Here is a 19,178-nt window from a genome sequence, read left to right as displayed (position 1 = left end):
GTACCTACTTGTTGTGCTGCCTGCGGCTCCGTCCGCAGTTGCAACAATGATATTATATAACCATAGATATGTTATACTCATACTTGAGCATCACAAAAAATACTTCCATATTTATTTCTGTACCTACGAAGAAATCTGTTATTTTTGATTAATTTTCTCATTCCATCCGTCTTTGTCACACTCGTTATTAAACATAAGGTCGTCTCTTTCTCTTTCGGTGTGCGGGAGCTCGTTAGCACGTGCATACATCTCGCTTGTCCAGCCGCGACTAAAGGCAACTTGTCCAATTTGTCACAAGGTAAGCGCTTCAATTTTGGAACGCCTATAACATATCTTGAGTTATAAATCATTGAGTTGCAATCGGCTTTTTTTCTGTTCTTGTACAGTCAGCGTCAATAGCAGCAAGTATAGCAACGGATAAAACAACGCGCCATAAGTACCTATCTGCTACCCTGGAATTATTTTCCAAGTATAAATATACCTATACAGTTCTGCCAGGTTCTATACTTAAGTAGTTCAAAAGTTCCTGTCACAGTCTAAATAATTGTTCTAAGTACATATCTCGTTTTGTTATACATAGTTATATTGGTATTAAGTACTTTTGACTCAAGACGGTTTTCGAACATCATATTTATCTTGCCTTTATGACTTAATTTTCCGGCTATTCCTCTCTGACCCGATGGAATTGCTCGCCCTGAATACAGAAGTGGGATAGATTCCTTGCCTTAGTGCAGCGGTCGGCAACCCGCGGCCCGCGGGCCGCATGCGGTCCGTGAACCTGTCACTTGCGGCCCGCGAGCCTCCCTGGCTATTTCGTATGTAATATTGACAAACGACAATATCTGATAAAGTCATAAATATTAACAAAGTACGGCCCGCGTCAACTTCGTTAACTTCCTTGGCTGCTAAAAGGTTGCCGACCGCTGCCTTAGTGGATATCAGTGGCAGGGTATCAAATATAATTGAGCAAACGGAATTTAGGTATACCTACATATAAGTACATATAGTCCTGATGCCAAATTTAGAACAGTTCTTGAGGTAATGTTGCAGTAGTTTTCTCTGTGGCAGTGTATAGTATTTAGATTCATAGGTCACATGAACCAGTCTCATACAACTAAGGGCTTAGCCAAGGTGACAATCGTAGGTATTACCTACATCGACAAACGCCAAATGAACAGAAAAATGCACCGGGATGACAGACGAAAAGACATTATCTGTTTCGGTTAGCGTTTTGATAGAACTATCAACGATTGACATCTTGGCTAGTCACTCGCTGGACCTTCAACGTCTACGTACGTAGTTACGTACCTAAAATCAAGGCAATAACTTGGGACAAACAGTCGTCGTGTCTAGTACTACGTATATTTTGTTACGCCATTTGGGGGCCTAGCTAAATTGGGCATTCCATAGCGTAAACTTATGGAACAACCAATGTAGCTAGGACTAGGACCCTAAATGGCGTAACAATTCCGTGTGGTGACTGTATCTATTACCCACCGCGCCAAGAACGCTTTAATGCGTTATGCTGCGTTTAATTATATGGGGCATTATCTATGAAAAGGGACCTTTGTCGATGCCGCTTACGCCTCACAGCGTCGCTCGGCAAATTGTATTTATATCGGAGCATCGTTAATAATGGCGTAAGCGCCATCGACAATAAGGTCCCTTTTCATAGATAGCGTCACATATTGGCACGCTTGCTTAGGAGCACTACTACTATTTAACGGAGTGGTCACAAGGGTAATATTAATACAATTCTTAATAAAAATATTATCTACAGGCGCTTACCTTCGAAAGGCTCTATTATATAATAGATTCGTATTTGCGCCCACGATCTTGGCGTGTGATTGACATTTTTGTAGGTACACGTAACCTATATACTTATTTCAAAAATTATAATATTTGCCGACCGGTCTGGCCTAGTCGGTAGCAGGGATGTTGCGGATGCCGATTTTTTGACATCCGCGGATGCGGATTTTTAAAGGCTCACATCCGATGCGGATGCGGATGCGGATGTCAAGATAGTACCATAAAAAACGTCAAATATTACATTTTAGTAATTTTTATTTCAAAAAACCGGCCAAGTGCGAGTCGGACTCGCGTTCCAAGGGTTCCGTACATTAAGTCCCACTCACGCTTGACTGCTCATTTCTAATAGTTTTTTTTGGTTAATGACTAAATTACCTAGCAGTCTAGTACTTAAGCCAATGCTAAGACGTTCCTGTACCGACCTGTTTCACATCCGCATCCGCATTAAATCCGCATCGATTTTATGCGGATGCGGATGCGGATGCGGATGTTGAGAATCATGCGGATGTTCCGCGGTTGCGGATGCGGATGCGGATATTCGCAACATCCCTGGTCGGTAGTGTGACCCTACCTATGAAGCCTATTAGTATCTATGGTTCTGGGGTCGAATTCCGGTAAGGGCCCTTATTTGTGTAATGAGCACAGATATTTGTCCCTGAGTCATGGGTGTTTTCTATATGTATTTAAGTATTTATGTATTATATAGATCTTTGTTTGAGTACCCATAACACAAGCCGTGGGGCTTAGGCAATTTGTTTAATAATGTCCTATGATATTTTTTATTTAATAATGTTGTGATTTTAAAGAGTTAATTGTCAGTCATTAGGTGTGAAGATCGTTGCAGGAGGCTGCCTATTACATAACGCTGCCAGCGTAGGATGTGACTCTTGAACTTTGCGAGGGCGGGCGGGGCTGCGCGCGGCGCGGATCGATGCGGCCGCCCGCCCAGTAGCCCGCAGAGCGCGCCCCGAGCGCACGACTCGAGAACCGGCGATCTTCTAGTGTTGCGATGAAGGTAGTAGTAGCGCGGTAGCGGTATGATAGCTGTAGGTAGCGGCGGTAGGATCGGCCGGTACGTGTTGCTGTTGTGCCGCTCACCATCACCGGCCATGCGACCATCTTCATCCGATCGATTGTTTATAAAGTTATACTGACGTTTTTGGTGACCTTGTCTTAAGTGATTCTAATCCAAGGGTTTTCTCACTATAATAGGTCTCATCATCATTTGACAGCTTTAAAGCTGAAGGGTAAAGGCCAAGGCCGAAGAGGATGCTGCGTAGCGACATCTTACAAAATTTTCGGCCATTTTTCTTCAACTGTCACATCATTCCCATTAACCGTTGGCTTTTTATGTAACGCATGATTTTTACTTCATTTTCACGGCACTATTACTTACTAATTGTAAAAAATACATTTAATGTGTAAATGAGTTAATGTTAGAGATATTAAGCGCTCACCGGCGTCCCAGAGGACGTCACGTCACGGCCATCTATCGATTAAACTTTCTATATCTGTATTCTATAAATCTACTTGAGTGAAACCTTAATATGAAGAATTTATTCTTTAGAACGATTGATCTGTAGGTATCGCGGAGTATGTGACCGCTAATAAGTTGATATTATACCAAGGATTCCTTTCCCCTAAATTTAGTCTAGATAATTATTGATGTTTCCTTATTGAGATTCCACTTTATTTATGAAGACATTCAGGAGTTTAATCGATATCATTTGTATTGTTTCAGCAACGCAGAGACCTCTTTATAAGCACATATAATGCTAAAACTACCCAAAGGCCTTAAGAAGAAAAAAAAGGGAAAAAAGTCAAAACGCAAAGAGGAGGAGTTATTTACCGAAGCGGAGCTCGAGAAGTACCGCGCGGAGCACCAGCAACCGGCGGAGTCCGGCGAACCCTCCAAGGAGAATGAGGAGTGGTCCAAGTTCAAGGACTTGACCACTGGTATTGACAGTGTACTTAAGAAGACTCAGGGTGATCTTGATCGTATCAAGTCCACCTCGTTCTTCCAACGCATACCTGCGGGCGTCAAGGAGCTCCCGCCATCGCCGCCGCCGCCTCCCCCCACCCGCCAGGTGGTCACTGTCACCGCCGCCGACTTCCCGCAGCTCGCCGCCGCCGACGAACACGACGACGCGAGTGACATCGGCGTCACCGACGACGAGTCCGAGGACGACCAGGACGATATCTTCGACACTTCTTATGTCGAGGCTGTAGAAAGGGGAGAAGTCAAGCTTGCAGTCGTCCCCGACTCACCAGACGACGCGCAGGACGACGATCTCTTCGATACATCGCACCTCGACGCGCTTATCAAGGGAAACCCTAAAACTTCCACTGGGAAGAAGGGTTTAGATATTGGAATCGCCGTATCTGTCCTTACAGGTCGGATAGACAACGTCACTGTCACTACCAAGCGGTCGCAGAAGAGAGCTATACCGGCGGACTTGTTGTTAGAGGGTGACAACAGTGACCCTTCAGCAGCTTTCCCCGTAACTCCCGTCGCGCCCAGCGAACCCGAAGAGAAGAGTATCCTCGACATCGATGCGGACATACCTATCAATACCCCGATAGACCTCAGTGTTTCGCTCTATACGTCTTTGATTCAACAAAACAAAGCTCAAGAAGATCCTCTAGAGACTGAGGTTCCTGAGCCTCAACCGGTAGAAGAAGAAGACGACGAATTTACTCAATTAGCGGCAGAGTCCTTAGAGGTTAGTGCGGAAGTAACCAAACTTGAACAAACGGAAATTGTTGCCGCGCCTGTGATCCAGGAGTCGTGGTCAGTTTTTGAAGCCGACAAGGTATCTGAAGTATTCGCAGAGGGTGTCGCGGAGGATCAGATCGACGTTATCGACCCCTACCTCGACCAGGACGATCCGTTTGATACAAGCTTTGCGGACGCCGTAGTACCTGTGAGCGGAGCTCCTTTTAAAAAGGAGGCCGTTATTTTAGAAGACGACGACGATTTCGACCCTCGGGCCGAAGAAAACAGAGCGAGATTAAATAACCGCCGGAAATCTTCCGTTCGGATTCATTTAACTGACCCATCTGGCATCCGGGAGTCCATCACTTCCGACGACCGAGACCTTGGGGATAAGGAGGTGTCGATCCCAGCGCGCGACTTACTGGGCGGCAGCACCACCGATTTAACTGCTCTTGGTGATTCACCTCTCGATCCTGTGGACATTAATGCCGATGAAATAGATCCTTTCGATACTACTATCGTCGATAAAATAGTCGCGCCCGGTAGAGTCGAATTAAAATTATTGGAGAAGGAGCTGATAGGAGCTAAGTCCGTACCGACAGCGCCCGTTTACCGTGTACCCAGCGACCCCGACTTTGACCCGCGTGCCGAGGAGCCCGCACCTTTATCCGAACGGCGCGCTAGTCGCCCTGAGAATCTTGCCTACAACAAGAGCGTAGTGTTTGACGTCGATCCCACGCTTCAGCCCAAGCCCAAAACCAACAAGCCTGTCACGCCGTATTACACGCGCGAGGTCTCCATCACAGAAGACTCGGAGGACGCCGAAGCCAACGACACCGTCCCCGGGTCGTTGACGAGAACTCGCTCTGACGACGACTTGGCGCCCAAGTTCACCTATCAGACGAAGAGGCGGCATTCGGAGCTCCCTCAGTCGAGCCAGAGCAAGACGAAGCCGAGTCTGCTAGAAACCGTCCCTATCGACATCCAGACTAAGGTACTGACACCGTGCAACTCCAAGCCCCAACCACTCGTGGAGGAGGAACTCGACCCCTTCGACACTTCGTTTGCCGGTGAACTAGCCCCAACTAAAGCAGAGTTAAAGTTGCTAGCAAAAGAGTTCTCCTGCGACGAAACTAACGAACCGGACGGACCCAAGGACTTATTGGACCCATCGGACGATATATTCCAAATTAAAGCGCTCACACCGGAGCCCTCAAGTATTTCTCGACTGCCAGAAGAGGAGTTAGATCCTTTTGACACCTCGTTTGCGAGCGACCTTCAGCCGGGAAGAACTGAACTTAAATTGCTCGAATCGGAGTTTCTTAATTAAGCCAAGGGGCTTTTGAAAAGAAAGCAAAATGGCGTTTAATCCATTTTTAAGCTTGGGAGAGCCGGTAGCACCGGTGACAACGGAAGCTATCAATCCGTTTATGATGACGACGGACGAGGCGCCGGTGGAGTACACCGGCGATAACCCATTCGCGGCTAGCAACCCTTTCTCGGACTTTGGGTACGACCCGCCCGCCGGCGACGTGCCTTCTGATATCTTTGGCGTCGAGCCTACTGGTGGGGCTACCCAATTCAACGGTTTCACTGCGCCCGCCGAGCCTGCCGGTGGGTCCACCCACTTTGAAAATTTTGCTACGCCCGCCGCGCCCGTTAATCTGTTTAATAGCGTCCCACCAGTCAAGCCGACCGAGCTCGAGCTTGTCTCCACGACTGCGGACTTTACGTTCGGAGAAGATCTCAACAACGCGGCACCACCTCGCCCGCTACCACCGGAGACGCAGAATCTTATCCTGACAGTGACCGGACAGATGGAGTTCACGAGCTCGCACTTGCTCGACCGTATTCCACTGACACGCACGCCCAGCCCTGTGTCTGTGCGTGACATACACTCGGCCTGTCCTACGCCGGAGCCTGAGTTGGAGCCGCTGCCATTGGACGAGCCTGCGCCGGTGCAAGCGGCGGCCCCCGCCGCTCCCGTGCAGTCAGACTTGGACATCAATCGCAATAAGCCGACGCGACCGCCACCCGCACGACCTCCCGCGGCACGTCCTCCTCCCCCGCGCCCTGCGCCGCCACCAATACCACAGGCGCCGGTACAACAACAGCCAGCTACGGACGATATTAACCTCTTCGACGCTCCAGCTCCGTTAACCGTGAAGCCGACGAAGGAGGATATTTTAAGTTTGTACTCGGCACCGAAGCAGGAGGAGAAGCCGATTGATTTCTTAAGCGATGATATTGTAGACGATGTCCCGGCCGTAAAAGCTGAGGTGCCGACCGTCACATCGGCACCGGTTCCGGCGGCCCCGGTGACCACTGAGCCAGTCGCAGTCGTACAGCAGCCTTCGCCACCGAAAGCTCGCGAGCCACCTCCGTTGCCACCAGCGCCCGCTGTGGCAGCCGCGCCAGCCGTTCCAGATGCAGCACCTATGGACTGCTCCGAGCCACCCGAGTTTGCACCCACAACAAACATGACGCCGTTCGCCGAGGTTACAAACGACAATTTTTCGGCAGAGCCGCGCGACGAGGAGATGAACCCTTTCGAGTCCGGTGCTACTTTTACGGACTCCACTCCATTCAGCGGTGCAGGCACTAACATTTTTGGCGTACAGGAGGAAGCATTTCCAGCTCAGAACGACACTTTCGGTGCAGTGGATAACGGTTTCGAAGCCGCTTCTAATGGAGCGTTCGAAACCTCAGCAACTAATATTTTCGCCGCGTCCAACGACGCGTTTGCGGACAACGCGAACAGCTTTAGTATGGAGCAAGGCGGCGCATTCGACGCGCCGGCACCGGCGACGACGGTGGCGTCGGCGGGGTGGGATGCGGCACCGGTACCGGCGGCGGCGGGTTGGGACGCTGCGCCCGAGGCCATGGCACAGGACGCCTTCCCGGACTCACAAGACGCTTTCGACGCTTTCTCCGCTAAATTCGACAACACCGCTGCCCAACACCTGAACTCAGGTAAATATTACAAATTTCCGAACTTTTAACTAAGTACCTAACTATTATTCTAGAAAGATTTTCTAATAGTTTAACACTCTCGTCCATAGTACAATTTTATAGTGCAGACGTGTCCGCAGAAAAAAGGAGTGCAAAAGAAAAGATGTGAGAGATATGGATGGATGCTAATAGAAAGTGCGACGTAAGAATGCGCAATATGATATTTGTATTGCGCACAGCCAGAAATAAACTAAATGTTGATCTTAGACAAGGTAATCTCAATGGCTGTGTTTTGTTTGCAGGCGCATGGGGGGATGATGGTAGTTCAGAAGAGACCCCAGGAGGCTTCGAGGCGGAGGCGTTTGACCCGTTCTTGAGTATGGGGCCTCCCCCGGCCCCTGCCGCGACACCGCGCTTGCAGTCACAAGGCTCTAAGGACTCTGTTGATGACTCTTTTTCCCTTTTCATCAGGTCAGTCATGGGAATATAAGTTCGAGATCATTTTGTTGGTAGGTGCATACATCTTTTGCTGTAGTCTGGTCAACATCCCTGCCAGTGGGAAAATATCAGTAAATTCCGATCCTCCTGAATAAGAGATGAGATGAGTTCAGCCACTGTGGCGGTTGGACCAAAAAAGAACATTGCTCGCCGTACAAAACGTCATTAAAGGGTTTTTGCGCAGACCGAAGGACAGCACCGGTGCGGACGCGGGCGCTGCAGTGCCGGCATTGGCGCCCCCGCCGCGCCCGCAGGCGCTGCCGGAATCTCCGCGTGCCAATCCGTTTGACAAGAGTGCGGAGGCGCCAATCCCACGCGCCGATGCTTACGGTGAGCAATCACTGCCCATTTTGCTCACTTTTTTCTATTTTCCATCCGGTTCAATATTATAAACACAACTTTAAATTCGAAATGCTAGTTTCCTTCATCCAAGAACCAGCCTAATATTGTTTTTTTTTTATATGCAGAGCAGCGGCGCGGATCCGGCGGCTCAGGCGGCGAGACGCCCCCGACGCCATTGTTCGACGACGATGTATCCCAGCCGCTCGAGGACTTCCCTCGGACCAAGTACGACGGCCCCGGCTGGGAGATGCAGCTGAGACAACCGGTGAAGAAGAAGATTACCGGTCAGAGGTGAGTTAGTACAAGAAAAGGCAGAGCCGAACTTTATTGGCGCCGGCAACTCCAGAATGTCGCATGCGCGTTGCCAATTTAAAAAAAAACAACGGGTTGCACTTAGGGAGTGGCAGAAGTGAAAACTCAATGACTAGTGCAAAATGCACTATGTATAATTGAGGTTAACGCCATCTAGCGTTAGCGTTAATTACTTGAAACCCCTAAGCACATCACTGTTAGTACTCGAGTTATATTAATACCAGATAGAACGAAACTCACTAGATGGCATTTAAATCAATAAAGAAAAACTCAATTACATTACATGTAACAGTTTTTCATGTAATGTCATTGAGTTTTTCTTTATTGATTTAAATTCCATCTAAATGAGTGGCCATCTAAATCTTACGGTCACGTGAGCGTCTTACGCTGTCTCGAGTTTAACATTTTTTCCCTACCTCAAAAAGTGCACAGCACCGCTAAAGAAGTTTTCACTTCAAAAAAGTATTTTATAGTAACAATATGTTAACTGCAGTGCATGCATAATTAATTGATTTCTCATTTAAGTGAAGTTTTGTTATATCTTCTTGAGAAAATAAAGATTCTTAAATCTGAAAGAGTCGAGAATTTTAGTCTGAAAATGTTCTTTCAGGGATCTACTAACAGTAACACACTAACACTCTTGACTGGCTATTGGCGGATTTTCAATTTTTGCAATAAGCTTTACGAATAGGGATGATGACACATGTTGAAAACGATAAAAGTAAGGGTACCATTCGATTCCTTACATTTCATCCAAAAAAATATTGTATAGCAACTATATACATAAACGCAATATTTCACCGACAAAAACGCAATTTTCTTGTTTTGTCCATACTACAAGATGGGCGATGACGTCACGGCCCCTGGCCGTTTTGTATAGGGCGTTTCGCGAGTGAAGTGCGACTGTCGGACTTTGACTACAATTTCTGACTTTTGTGTTACTTTAAAGCAATGGGTCCCATATAGACATTTGATCCTAAAAACAAACCCGATCGATTGATACCATAAAAAAATGTCATGTAGCTTATTGTGAGTATTGGACGTTGTTCCGCAGGTTCTGGAAGAAGGTCTTCGTCCGGGTGTCCACACAGGGCGAAGCACCGGTCCTCCAACTCTTCAAGACCCCGCAAGACAAGGAGCCATACCAGGAGCTACCTCTGCAAGCCTGTTACTCAGTGTCGGAGGTCGGCGCGCAGCAGTTCGATACCTTCGGCAAGATCTTCACAGTCAAGCTGCAGTATGTTTTCTACAAGGAGCGTCCCGGTGTCAGGTAAACCATTAATTAATCGTTTAAAAGCGGTTAGGATGATGCCAGATATCGGCCACCGTATGCCAGCCGACATATCGTGTTAGTGAGTAGATCGGCTGATAATTGTATCAGCCATTGCATTGGCATAACATGACTAACGTTACATTGTAGGTAACATTGTACCTACCATTCATACCTGCTACCTGAAGTAATATGCATTAATTAAATTAAAAACACGGACCACCAAGCTGATCTTATTCTTTGATCTACAAATCCTCCCCTGACTGAACTGAACATATAATGGTCCTTCGAGCCGGATCATAGCATTGATGGATTTGATGGAATCAGTTTTTTTTTGCTCGTTTCTTTCCAGAAAAGCCGACGTGAAATGAAGAGGGGTCATCCGCTTTACTTTTAATTTTATGATTTGTTTTTACTTTTTTAAACTAAAATAAAATAACAATTGTTGTGATTCTACAGGCCCGGGCAGGTGACAAAAGCGGAGCGCATCACGAACAAACTGTCACAATTCGCGGCATACGCCATCCAGGGTGACTATCAGGGTGTCAAGGAGTTTGGTAGCGACCTCCGCAAGCTGGGGCTGCCCGTGGAACATGCTCCGCAGGTACAAAACCAACATACTTTACTGCAGTTCGTGTGCGTTGTCTCCTTGCAAGGTTTATAATTTCAGTTATGGGGTCATCGACCCACTCATGGATGTACATCCTCCGATTATACTGACAGCTTGCTAACGTTTCCCTAAGTTTATATTCTTATACGACACACTTTCCACTTTGTTATTTGTCAACCTCTAAAAAGACGACCGGGAACAGACTGGAGGATTCAAATTTTCTCTGAAGTCGGGTATTCTCTCATTGTCCTTAACCTTTTCGACGCCGTGTCAAACACAAAAGCTGTCACGCTGACGCCACGTCACCGAAGTGTCAAAGCTGAAATTGAACTTTATGCATATGCACGTAGGTCTATGTTGCTCTGTGGGCTGTGACCGATTAATCGGTCTTTGGCGTTGAACCTACGGTGCGGATATATCGGTCATTGGCGTCCAAAAGGTTAAACGTTAGTGTAACGTTTGTGGTCAAGCGCCAAAACATTTTGAGCAGTTGGTCAATTTTAATTTCTCTTGGTTAATTATAATCATTTATTTACAAACAAGATATATACAGTGTATTACTAAAAGAAATTAAAAACTAGCTTAAATCTAAAATAGGCCCTTGAGGCATTGTACCAAGGATGCTGGCGACATTTCCTCGCTGTATCGCAATGCTGATACTTTGTGCGAGGTAGCCGCCAGCTCTACGGTCACCAGTTACGTCAACCAGACGCTTCGCGATTTCTTGGCTAATTAATCTTTTTTCACCAAATGTCTGCAAGTATGTACCTAGTTTACGTTAAGTCCTCACACCTTGACCAAGTTTGATATCACAGGTGTCGCAGCTATTCAAGCTAGGCTCCCTCAACTATGAGGACGTCATTCAGTTCTCATGCTGCATAGAAGAGGCTCTGTTCCGTCTCGCAGCGCATCGCGACCGCGCGCTCGCCTACAAGATGGAGGAAGTGCAAGTGACAGCTGTCGATGAATTGTATGTCGAACAAGACGCTGATGGCTCTGTTCAGAAGCAAATTGCGCGTGTTAGGCTGTTCTTCCTTGCATTCCTAAGCGGTAAGTGACAAAGGGTTGCTTATTGAAGGTAATTACTAATTATGATCGAGTTTTCATTGGCGTATGGATGAGTAAGTACAAGATGGATGAAGTTGATGAGTTGTATGTTGAACAAGAAACAGATAGCGTGTGTCAGGCTGTTCTACCTTGAATTCATTAGCGGTAAGTGTAAATGAAAACGATTGGTGAAGAATATCTTTCACTGTCATCAACAAGGACGTGCTGGAGTTTTCATGTATGAGGATGGATGTTGGGAGGTGCATTGATACATAAATAAGACTACTCTTTATTCATTGAAATACACGTACATAAGCATCTATTATAGTTCTATACACTACACATGTCTAGATGAATAAATTTATGCAAGATGGAGAAAGTCCCGGTGACAGGATAGGATACAGATTTGCAGATGGTTCTATGCAGAAGCAGATCGCGCGTGTTAAGCTTTCTTCCTTGGATGTTTTCTATTAAAAAGACCAAGTTACATTATACGTCCCATACATAGTAAACAAGTCCGAATGTCGTCAGTAATGTTATGTCCCACTAGAAAAGTCCAGCTGGGCGTTTTTTTTTTGTGGTCCCCTACACTTTTTTTTCAAATTTGGGATTTTTTGTGTTATTTCTACTCAGAATCACGAGCTCTTTCTATCCTAATAGAAGAAAAAAAGTGTCCCAAAATGTCCATACATTTTTCGATCTTTCCATTACGCGACCGCCATACAAAGTCTATGAAAAATGGTGACGGAATGGAAATAAAAATCTTAGGACACCAAAAGGGGATAACAAAAATAAAACGCCCAGCTACGTGTCACAAATAACTAATAAATTGGTAAACAGCATCAAGTATCAGAAAAGGCTCATCTTCTTAGGGATACTGCAACTGCTCAGACATCTTTAAATCAGGTTTTGACATAGAGAAAAAAATACATAGAGTGCTCACTCCATACATCAGTTTTAGTACCAAAAAGACTATTAGACTGCATGTCAGCGACGCGCATAGGGAGGCGAGATTGTGTTACCAGATGTGGTTAACTTGTGGAAAACCTTTGCATGGCGATGTGTACAATAGCATGCGTGAATCAAGGCGATTGTTTAAGTTAAAACTGAAATATTGTCAGAATAATCAGCAACAAATAAAAATGGATATGATAGCTAGAAGTCACTCTAAAAAACGTTTTGGTGAATTCTGGAAGCGAACAAAAAGCCTAAATCCTAAGTCGAGCCTTCCTGCGAGCGTTTCTGGTCTGCATGATCCTGCGGACATAGCTAATGCTTTTAAAGAAAGTTTTAGAATACATTCGCCGCTCTCTGAGCGGTCGGCGGTGGGTGATTCTGAGGCCGTCAACACCACGAGACTCGCTGTTAAATTTTCAACTAAGGAAGTTGCCACGGTCATAAATAATATGGTTAGAGGAAAATCTCCGGGGTTCGACGGCCTTAGCGTTGAACATCTAAAGTATGCAGGTCCCCACCTACCCAGAGTACCTACTTGCTTTGTTTTTTAATTTGTGCATTGCCCACTCTTATCTTCCGAATGAACTAATGTATACGGTAGTCGTGCCAATAGTGAAGAATAAGACTGGAGATGCCTCTGACATGTCCAATTACAGGCCAATCTCGTTAGCTACTATTCTGGCCAAGGTTCTGGACAGTTTGCTTGATAAACAACTCGCCCAGCACCTAAACTTGCACGACTCACAATTTGGTTTTAGGCCAGGGTTGTCCACGGAGAGTGCAATACTGTGTCTCAAGCTAGCTGTTCAGTACTACACTGATAAAAATACACCTGTATTTGCCTGTTTTTTGGACTTGTCAAAGGCATTCGATCTAGTAGACTATAAGGCGCTATGGAACAAGTTGCAGCATGAGACCACATTACCGCCAGAGGTAGTCTTGATGCTTCGCTACTGGTACGGCAATCAAAGGAACAGAGTAAGATGGGGTGGGTCATACTCAGATGAATATGGGTTGGAGTGTGGGGTGAGGCAGGGGGGGCTGAGCTCGCCCCGGCTCTTCAATCTTTATATGAACCGGCTAATCGGTGAGCTCAGCAGCACTAATATCGGATGTCACGTTGGAAATATCTGTTTGAATAACATTAGTTACGCAGACGATATGGTGCTTCTGAGTCCATCGATTGGCGCATTAAGAAAACTGGTCGCAATCTGTGAGTCGTACGCTGTGGCCCACGGACTCAAATATAATGCCAAAAAGAGCGAGATGATTATATTTAAGGCAGGGTCAAAGACCTACACAGACGCTCCTGGTATCTCGCTTTGTGGCACACCACTCAATAGGGTGCAAAAAGTCAAATATTTGGGTCACTGGGTCACGGAGGATTTAAAAGATAATTGTGACGTGGAGAGGGAGCGCAGGTCGCTGGCTGTCCGATGTAATATGTTGGCTCGCAGGTTCGCAAGGTGCTCACAGCCTGTGAAAATTACTTTGTTCAAGGCATATTGCCAATCGTTTTATACTTGCGGTCTGTGGGTCAACTTTACGCAGCGGGCATATAGCGACTTGCGAGTCCAATATAACAACGCGTTTAGGGTTCTGTTGGGGTTGCCGCGGCACTGTAGTGCGTCGGGCATGTTTGCGGAGGCGCGGACCGACGATTTTGCTGCCATAATGCGCAAGCGGTGCGCCTCCCTGTTAGCCCGAGTTCGCTGCAGCACCAACGGGATCCTGAGCGCGTTCGCGGACCGCTGGGACTCCGCGCTGATGTGTCAATGGACGCAGCTCCATGTCTCGCGCTCCACGTAGGTAGGTTATAGGTTTTTAAGTTTTTATTTGTGTTAAATTTTTATTTATGTTGTGCACTAACACTAATTTTAAGTATTCATCTTGTTACTAACATACTATGGGACTTGTCCTGAAATAAATGTTATTCATTCATTCATTCATTCATTAGCATCTAGCATCGAGTAGCGGAACTATCAGTACTGCTACTTGACAATAGATGTAGCCACCGACCGGAAAGTCTTATGCCGTTGAGATAAGACTTTCCGGTCGGTGCTACATCTATTGTCAAGTAGCAGTACTGATAGTTCCGCTACTCGATGCTAGATGTAAACACTGAAATTAATAGTCTGAACTGATGTATGGAGTGAGCACTCTATGTATTTTTTTCTCTATGGTTTTGACTAATTTTGGCCAGGCATGCCGGACATCGAGCTCGGTGTGAACGACCTCCGCCGACAAGGCAAGGAGGTGGTCGGACGGCACGATATCATCCCCGTGGTCACGGAGGAGTGGATACGCGTCGAAGACGCCGAGTTCCACGCTTGCGTGCAGCCCGAGGAGTTCTATAACACGCAGATTATCAAGTAAGATTTGTTAACTATAGCAGCGGTTCTCAATCTTTTTTTTTGACGGAACCCTTTTGGAAAGCGAAATACTTGATGGAACCCTACAATAAAACAATAGTTTTTAGAAGTGTATTTTTTTATTAATAAGCATAATAATTATGCGTATTTTATTATTCTAAATTATTCTAAATTCTCGCGGAACCCCTGCAGGGGTGTCGCGGAACCCTAGGGTTCCGCGGAACACACTTTGAGAATGGCTGAACTATAGTGAGTTATGTCGTAGTCAAATTCGTGGTATCGCGGTCGCCATGTAAGGACTTTAGAAAGATAGACCTATATAAAATTTAATTGCGAATCGTTTCCCATGAGCTCATGACGAAAACTGCTAGCAAAAAATGTGTCGTCAATTGTGCAGGTTTAAGGCTCCAGACGCGTGTTACATTGAGCTGTTACGCTTCCGCGTACGTCCGCCCAAAAACCGCGAGCTGCCGCTGCAGCTCAAGGCTGTATGGTGCGTCACTGGGAACAAGGTATGTTCATTATAATTATAAATTGTATCAGCATTTATTGTCTTCGGAACATAGAAGGTAGATCCTATAGAAGTGGTCTACGCGTGCCTCCGTGAGGGACAAAACATACGCAATGCGACGCCATGATTGGTCGAATTTATTTGTTATGGTGGGCAACAAATAAATTCGACCAATCACCATTCTAATTTACGGTGGGGAATAAAAAGAAATGTGAGACTATGACAAGGACAAACAATAATAGCGCTTTCGCTGCTACTCCTACTGAAAGATACATACCTCTGTATATCTATCTATCCCGTTCTGTCAGTTATCCCCACCACTCATGCCCAATCCAGTTTTATACTAGATTCATGCTTCGGAATTAGAATTCACCGTAGCGGGGTGGCCAAGGGGTTCAAGGCGTTAGCCCGGATTGCTAAATATGCCGGTTCGAATCCGGCCTTCACCACTGGAGGGCTTCGTCACTTTTTCTTTGGTATATGACATTTATTTCAGTTTAGAATTCAAGCGTTAGATAATTTCAATATTTTCGGCTCTTGGTGTATCTTGGTGTAGCTACCACGTAACAGAAACCGCATGTTAGACCTACAAATATGCAAGTTTCTAAAAGTTTCCAAAGTTCGAAAAGCTCTCGGAAAGTACTGGCAAATCACAGGAAATAAAGGAAGACTCCGTGTTATCTATGGAATCTATGGATGGTCCCCACAATGACATTGACACGATTGTGGAAAAATTCCCGAATTCAGAAATATTCCATCGGCAAATAAAGTTATGAATGCTAGGGAACGGTTTAGGATGTGGGTGACAAGGATTTTCGTAATTATTTTTGGTACCTACCTTATGTCCAGTGTGAACGTCGTGTAATCTTTGATTCCTTGAATTTTTTATTTTTATAATTCAGTGTGTGTTTTATAGTTCTGTTATTAGCCTATTATGTTCTTTTTGTTTTCTTCGGTTGTTGTTTAATATGTATAAATTTCTGTGTACCTTACTCTTTTTATGTCTGTATTTTTGAGTGTCGTTGGCGTATGTGTCGTCTCATAGTTTTAAGTCAGGTCCCCACTGAAAACCAGCGCCACGGATTGCCGCGGCATTATGCTGAGTGGGGGTCCTATTTTAGCGTCCAATGTTTTTTTTATGCCTGTATGTTTTCATTTCTATATGTAATATGTTGTGGCGTTAAATAAATGTATCTTCTTTCTTTCTACGATGATGAAATCCACAGGTGGAGCTTCGAGCAGATGTATTGGTGCCAGGCTTCGCATCGCGCAAGCTAGGACAGGTTCCGTGCGAGGACGTGGCTATCCGCTTCCCCATCCCTGAGTGCTGGATCTATCTGTTCAGAGTGGAGAAGCATCACCGTTACGGCTCTGTTAAGTCTGCGCACAGGTACCTACTAATTCTGCTCTATATGACTTTTCTGAACGATTCCTTGAGTAAATTATAGACCTTGAAAATTCTACTTACGTTACTTCTATAACAAGCAAAATTATGGTGGACAGAGTGGATTTTAGTTAAACGAGCATGTAAGCTGTCAATAGCCATCTTAGGAGTCTTTTATATAGTCACAGGGACATTGCTTCGAATCGACTTCCAAAGACGTAACAGCTAGTAGGCCAATAAATGGAATGAATGGAATCCTAGTGACTGGCATGTTTCTGGTTAGGTATCAAAAACTTGCACTGTAGCCCCCTATTTTAAGGTTTTTTTAATCGATCCTGGTCACATGATCGATTCTTTTTTAATGCAGACGTACGGGCAAAATCAAGGGTATCGAGCGGTTCCTCGGCGCCGTGGATACGCTGAGCGAGTCCCTGATCGAAGTGACGTCGGGGCAGGCCAAGTACGAGCATCAGCACCGCGCGCTGGTCTGGCGAATGCCAAGACTGCCTAAGGAAGGGCAAGGTACATACCGCCTCCATGCACATTGTTGTGTTACTAAGGGACGTTTTAAACTTCATCTGACACGCGGCGTGTCAGTGTCAACCCTAGTCACTCAACCCTAGTCACTCGTTTGAGACAAATTGTAAATTGGAGTTTGCGATAGATTTATGAGAAGGATAAATCTTAAGTTCTTTATTAAAAAGCGTACTTAATAGACCTGATTTATGAAATGACAGATAGAAGAAATTAACTTCAGGATTCATGGATTTTATAGAATCACTTCAAAAAGAGAGAGCCTAATATTGAGCCTTGAGGTACTCTCCGAAGAAAATGCATCTAACTAATTCGGATTGATGATCAAACCACAGAGATTTATCTACGAGAGAAAATATTAAGATATGGTTAAATTTACCATATTTAATTATATTTCAACTATTTTAATTAAGTATATGGTACAAAAATAAATAAGTATTGTGATCTACGCAATCAAATGCCTTTGGTATATCTAACGAATTAATAAGGACTAATTCTGGTAAATCCTATCAAACGAAAATCAGCATAAAGTTCGTTTAGTTAATTTTGCACTCATTTGACTTGACAATACCACAATAAATGTCATATTTGAATGGAAATTTGACTATGGTTAAGTATCAACACCTTTGTCATTGCGAATTTTGTGATGAGTTCGCGTGGTCCGACTCTCGTGTGACGTTCACCTTATTATATTTCTTTTCTTTGTCATTGCAAATTCTATGACGAGTTCGCGGGGTCCGACTCTCGTGTGTCGTTGACCTTATTATATTTATTTTCAGGCGCATATACAACGCACAACCTGGTCTGCCGTATGGCGCTGACCTCCTACGACCAGATCCCCGCTGAACTGGCGCGCGCCGCACACGTGTCGTTCACGATGCCGGCGACACAAGTGTCGCACGTGACCGTGCGCTCCGTGTCGCTGCAGAACCACGACCGCGACGACCCGCCCGAGAAATACGTGCGGTATCTAGCGAGGCACGAATATGTGTAAGTTTCTATTGAAATAGTACGTACCTACAATCTGCAGCCATCATTACGTCAACTTGCTCGAAGCCAACTTGCCGATCCCACTTCATTCGATTGTAAGATTATGACGTATCAAATCAGGAGGTGCGGATGCAAACATTACAATTTTTCGATATTAAACTTTCGCGAGACATATTTTAAACTGTTTAGACGACAACTAAACAGTTTAAAAACTAAACTAGTTTTTAAACTGTTTAAAAATTCTGATAGTGAGTGAAACCGTTATCGTCTTTATAGCTGGTCAACCAAATCTTGACAGTAAAAAAGGCGCGAAATTTAAATTTTCTATGGGACGATGGGAGATCTTGACAGTAGAAAAGGGCGGCTTTGACAAAATGTAGGCGCGAAGGGATATCGTCCCATAGAAAATTTGAATTTCGCGCCTTTTTTTACTGACAAGATTTGGTTGACCAGCCCTAGTAGCACGGTCGCATTTTTATCGTTTATCACCATGCCTGTCACGTTCTAACAAGTATGTAAGTGCGAAAGTGACGGGCATAGTGATAGTCGATAAAAATGGAACCGTGCTGAGCCCGCAGCTATAAATATTCTTCTTTCTGCAGCGTGGGCATCGAGCGTACAACGGGCACAGCCAACCCGCCGTCGGCGTACGCGGCCGCGGCCGCCGTGCCGCGCGCGCCCGAGCCCGCCCCCGCCGCCGCCCCGCAGCCACCCTCCTCGGACTCTGACTCCGACTGAACTGTAGAAAGCCACTGTTAAGACGAAACAGGAGCTGACATTTAAATAATTTAGGTAAATATACCCGTCTCGCTAACGGAAGCGGCTCCTAAAACCAGTGCGATAAGGAGAAGGCGAAAAATCCTGCTTAAAAATC

The 19,178-nt window shown here is 45.5% G+C and overlaps 2 protein-coding genes across 2 annotated transcripts in view; one reads left to right on the top strand and one right to left on the bottom strand.

Annotated features, from left to right (window-relative positions):
* The window catches only part of LOC134653594 (large ribosomal subunit protein uL14m), a 313,686-nt gene that overhangs the window by 248,592 nt on the left and 45,916 nt on the right, over nt 1-19,178 (bottom strand). The window lies entirely within an intron of this gene.
* LOC134653520 (protein stoned-B-like) lies at nt 2,657-19,057 on the top strand. The gene is made up of 15 exons (XM_063508892.1): nt 2,657-2,881; nt 3,551-5,827; nt 5,907-7,498; nt 7,780-7,948; nt 8,160-8,305; nt 8,443-8,608; nt 9,684-9,899; nt 10,359-10,503; nt 11,325-11,559; nt 14,717-14,885; nt 15,283-15,397; nt 16,623-16,786; nt 17,148-17,302; nt 18,094-18,304; nt 18,907-19,057. The coding sequence occupies exons 2-15, from the start codon at nt 3,582-3,584 to the stop codon at nt 19,040-19,042; spliced, it is 5,865 nt and encodes a 1,954-aa protein (XP_063364962.1). The 5' UTR covers nt 2,657-2,881; nt 3,551-3,581; the 3' UTR covers nt 19,043-19,057.

This window comes from Cydia amplana, chromosome 13 (genome assembly GCF_948474715.1).
Source record: "Cydia amplana chromosome 13, ilCydAmpl1.1, whole genome shotgun sequence".
NCBI lineage: Eukaryota > Metazoa > Arthropoda > Insecta > Lepidoptera > Tortricidae > Cydia > Cydia amplana.
Note: the sequence above shows the minus strand (reverse complement) of the source record. Positions and strands in the feature narration are given on the sequence as shown.

What these genes read in the sequence shown, in the direction of transcription:
- LOC134653520 (XM_063508892.1), top strand. Translation starts at nt 3,582, where the DNA reads ATGCTAAAACTACCCAAAGGCCTTAAGAAGAAAAAAAAGGGAAAAAAG. An exon ending in CCCACGCGCCGATGCTTACG is followed by an intron (nt 8,306 to 8,442) that starts GTGAGCAATCAC and finishes TTTTATATGCAG; the next exon opens with AGCAGCGGCGCGGATCCGGC. An exon ending in CCGTGGAACATGCTCCGCAG is followed by an intron (nt 10,504 to 11,324) that starts GTACAAAACCAA and finishes TTGATATCACAG; the next exon opens with GTGTCGCAGCTATTCAAGCT.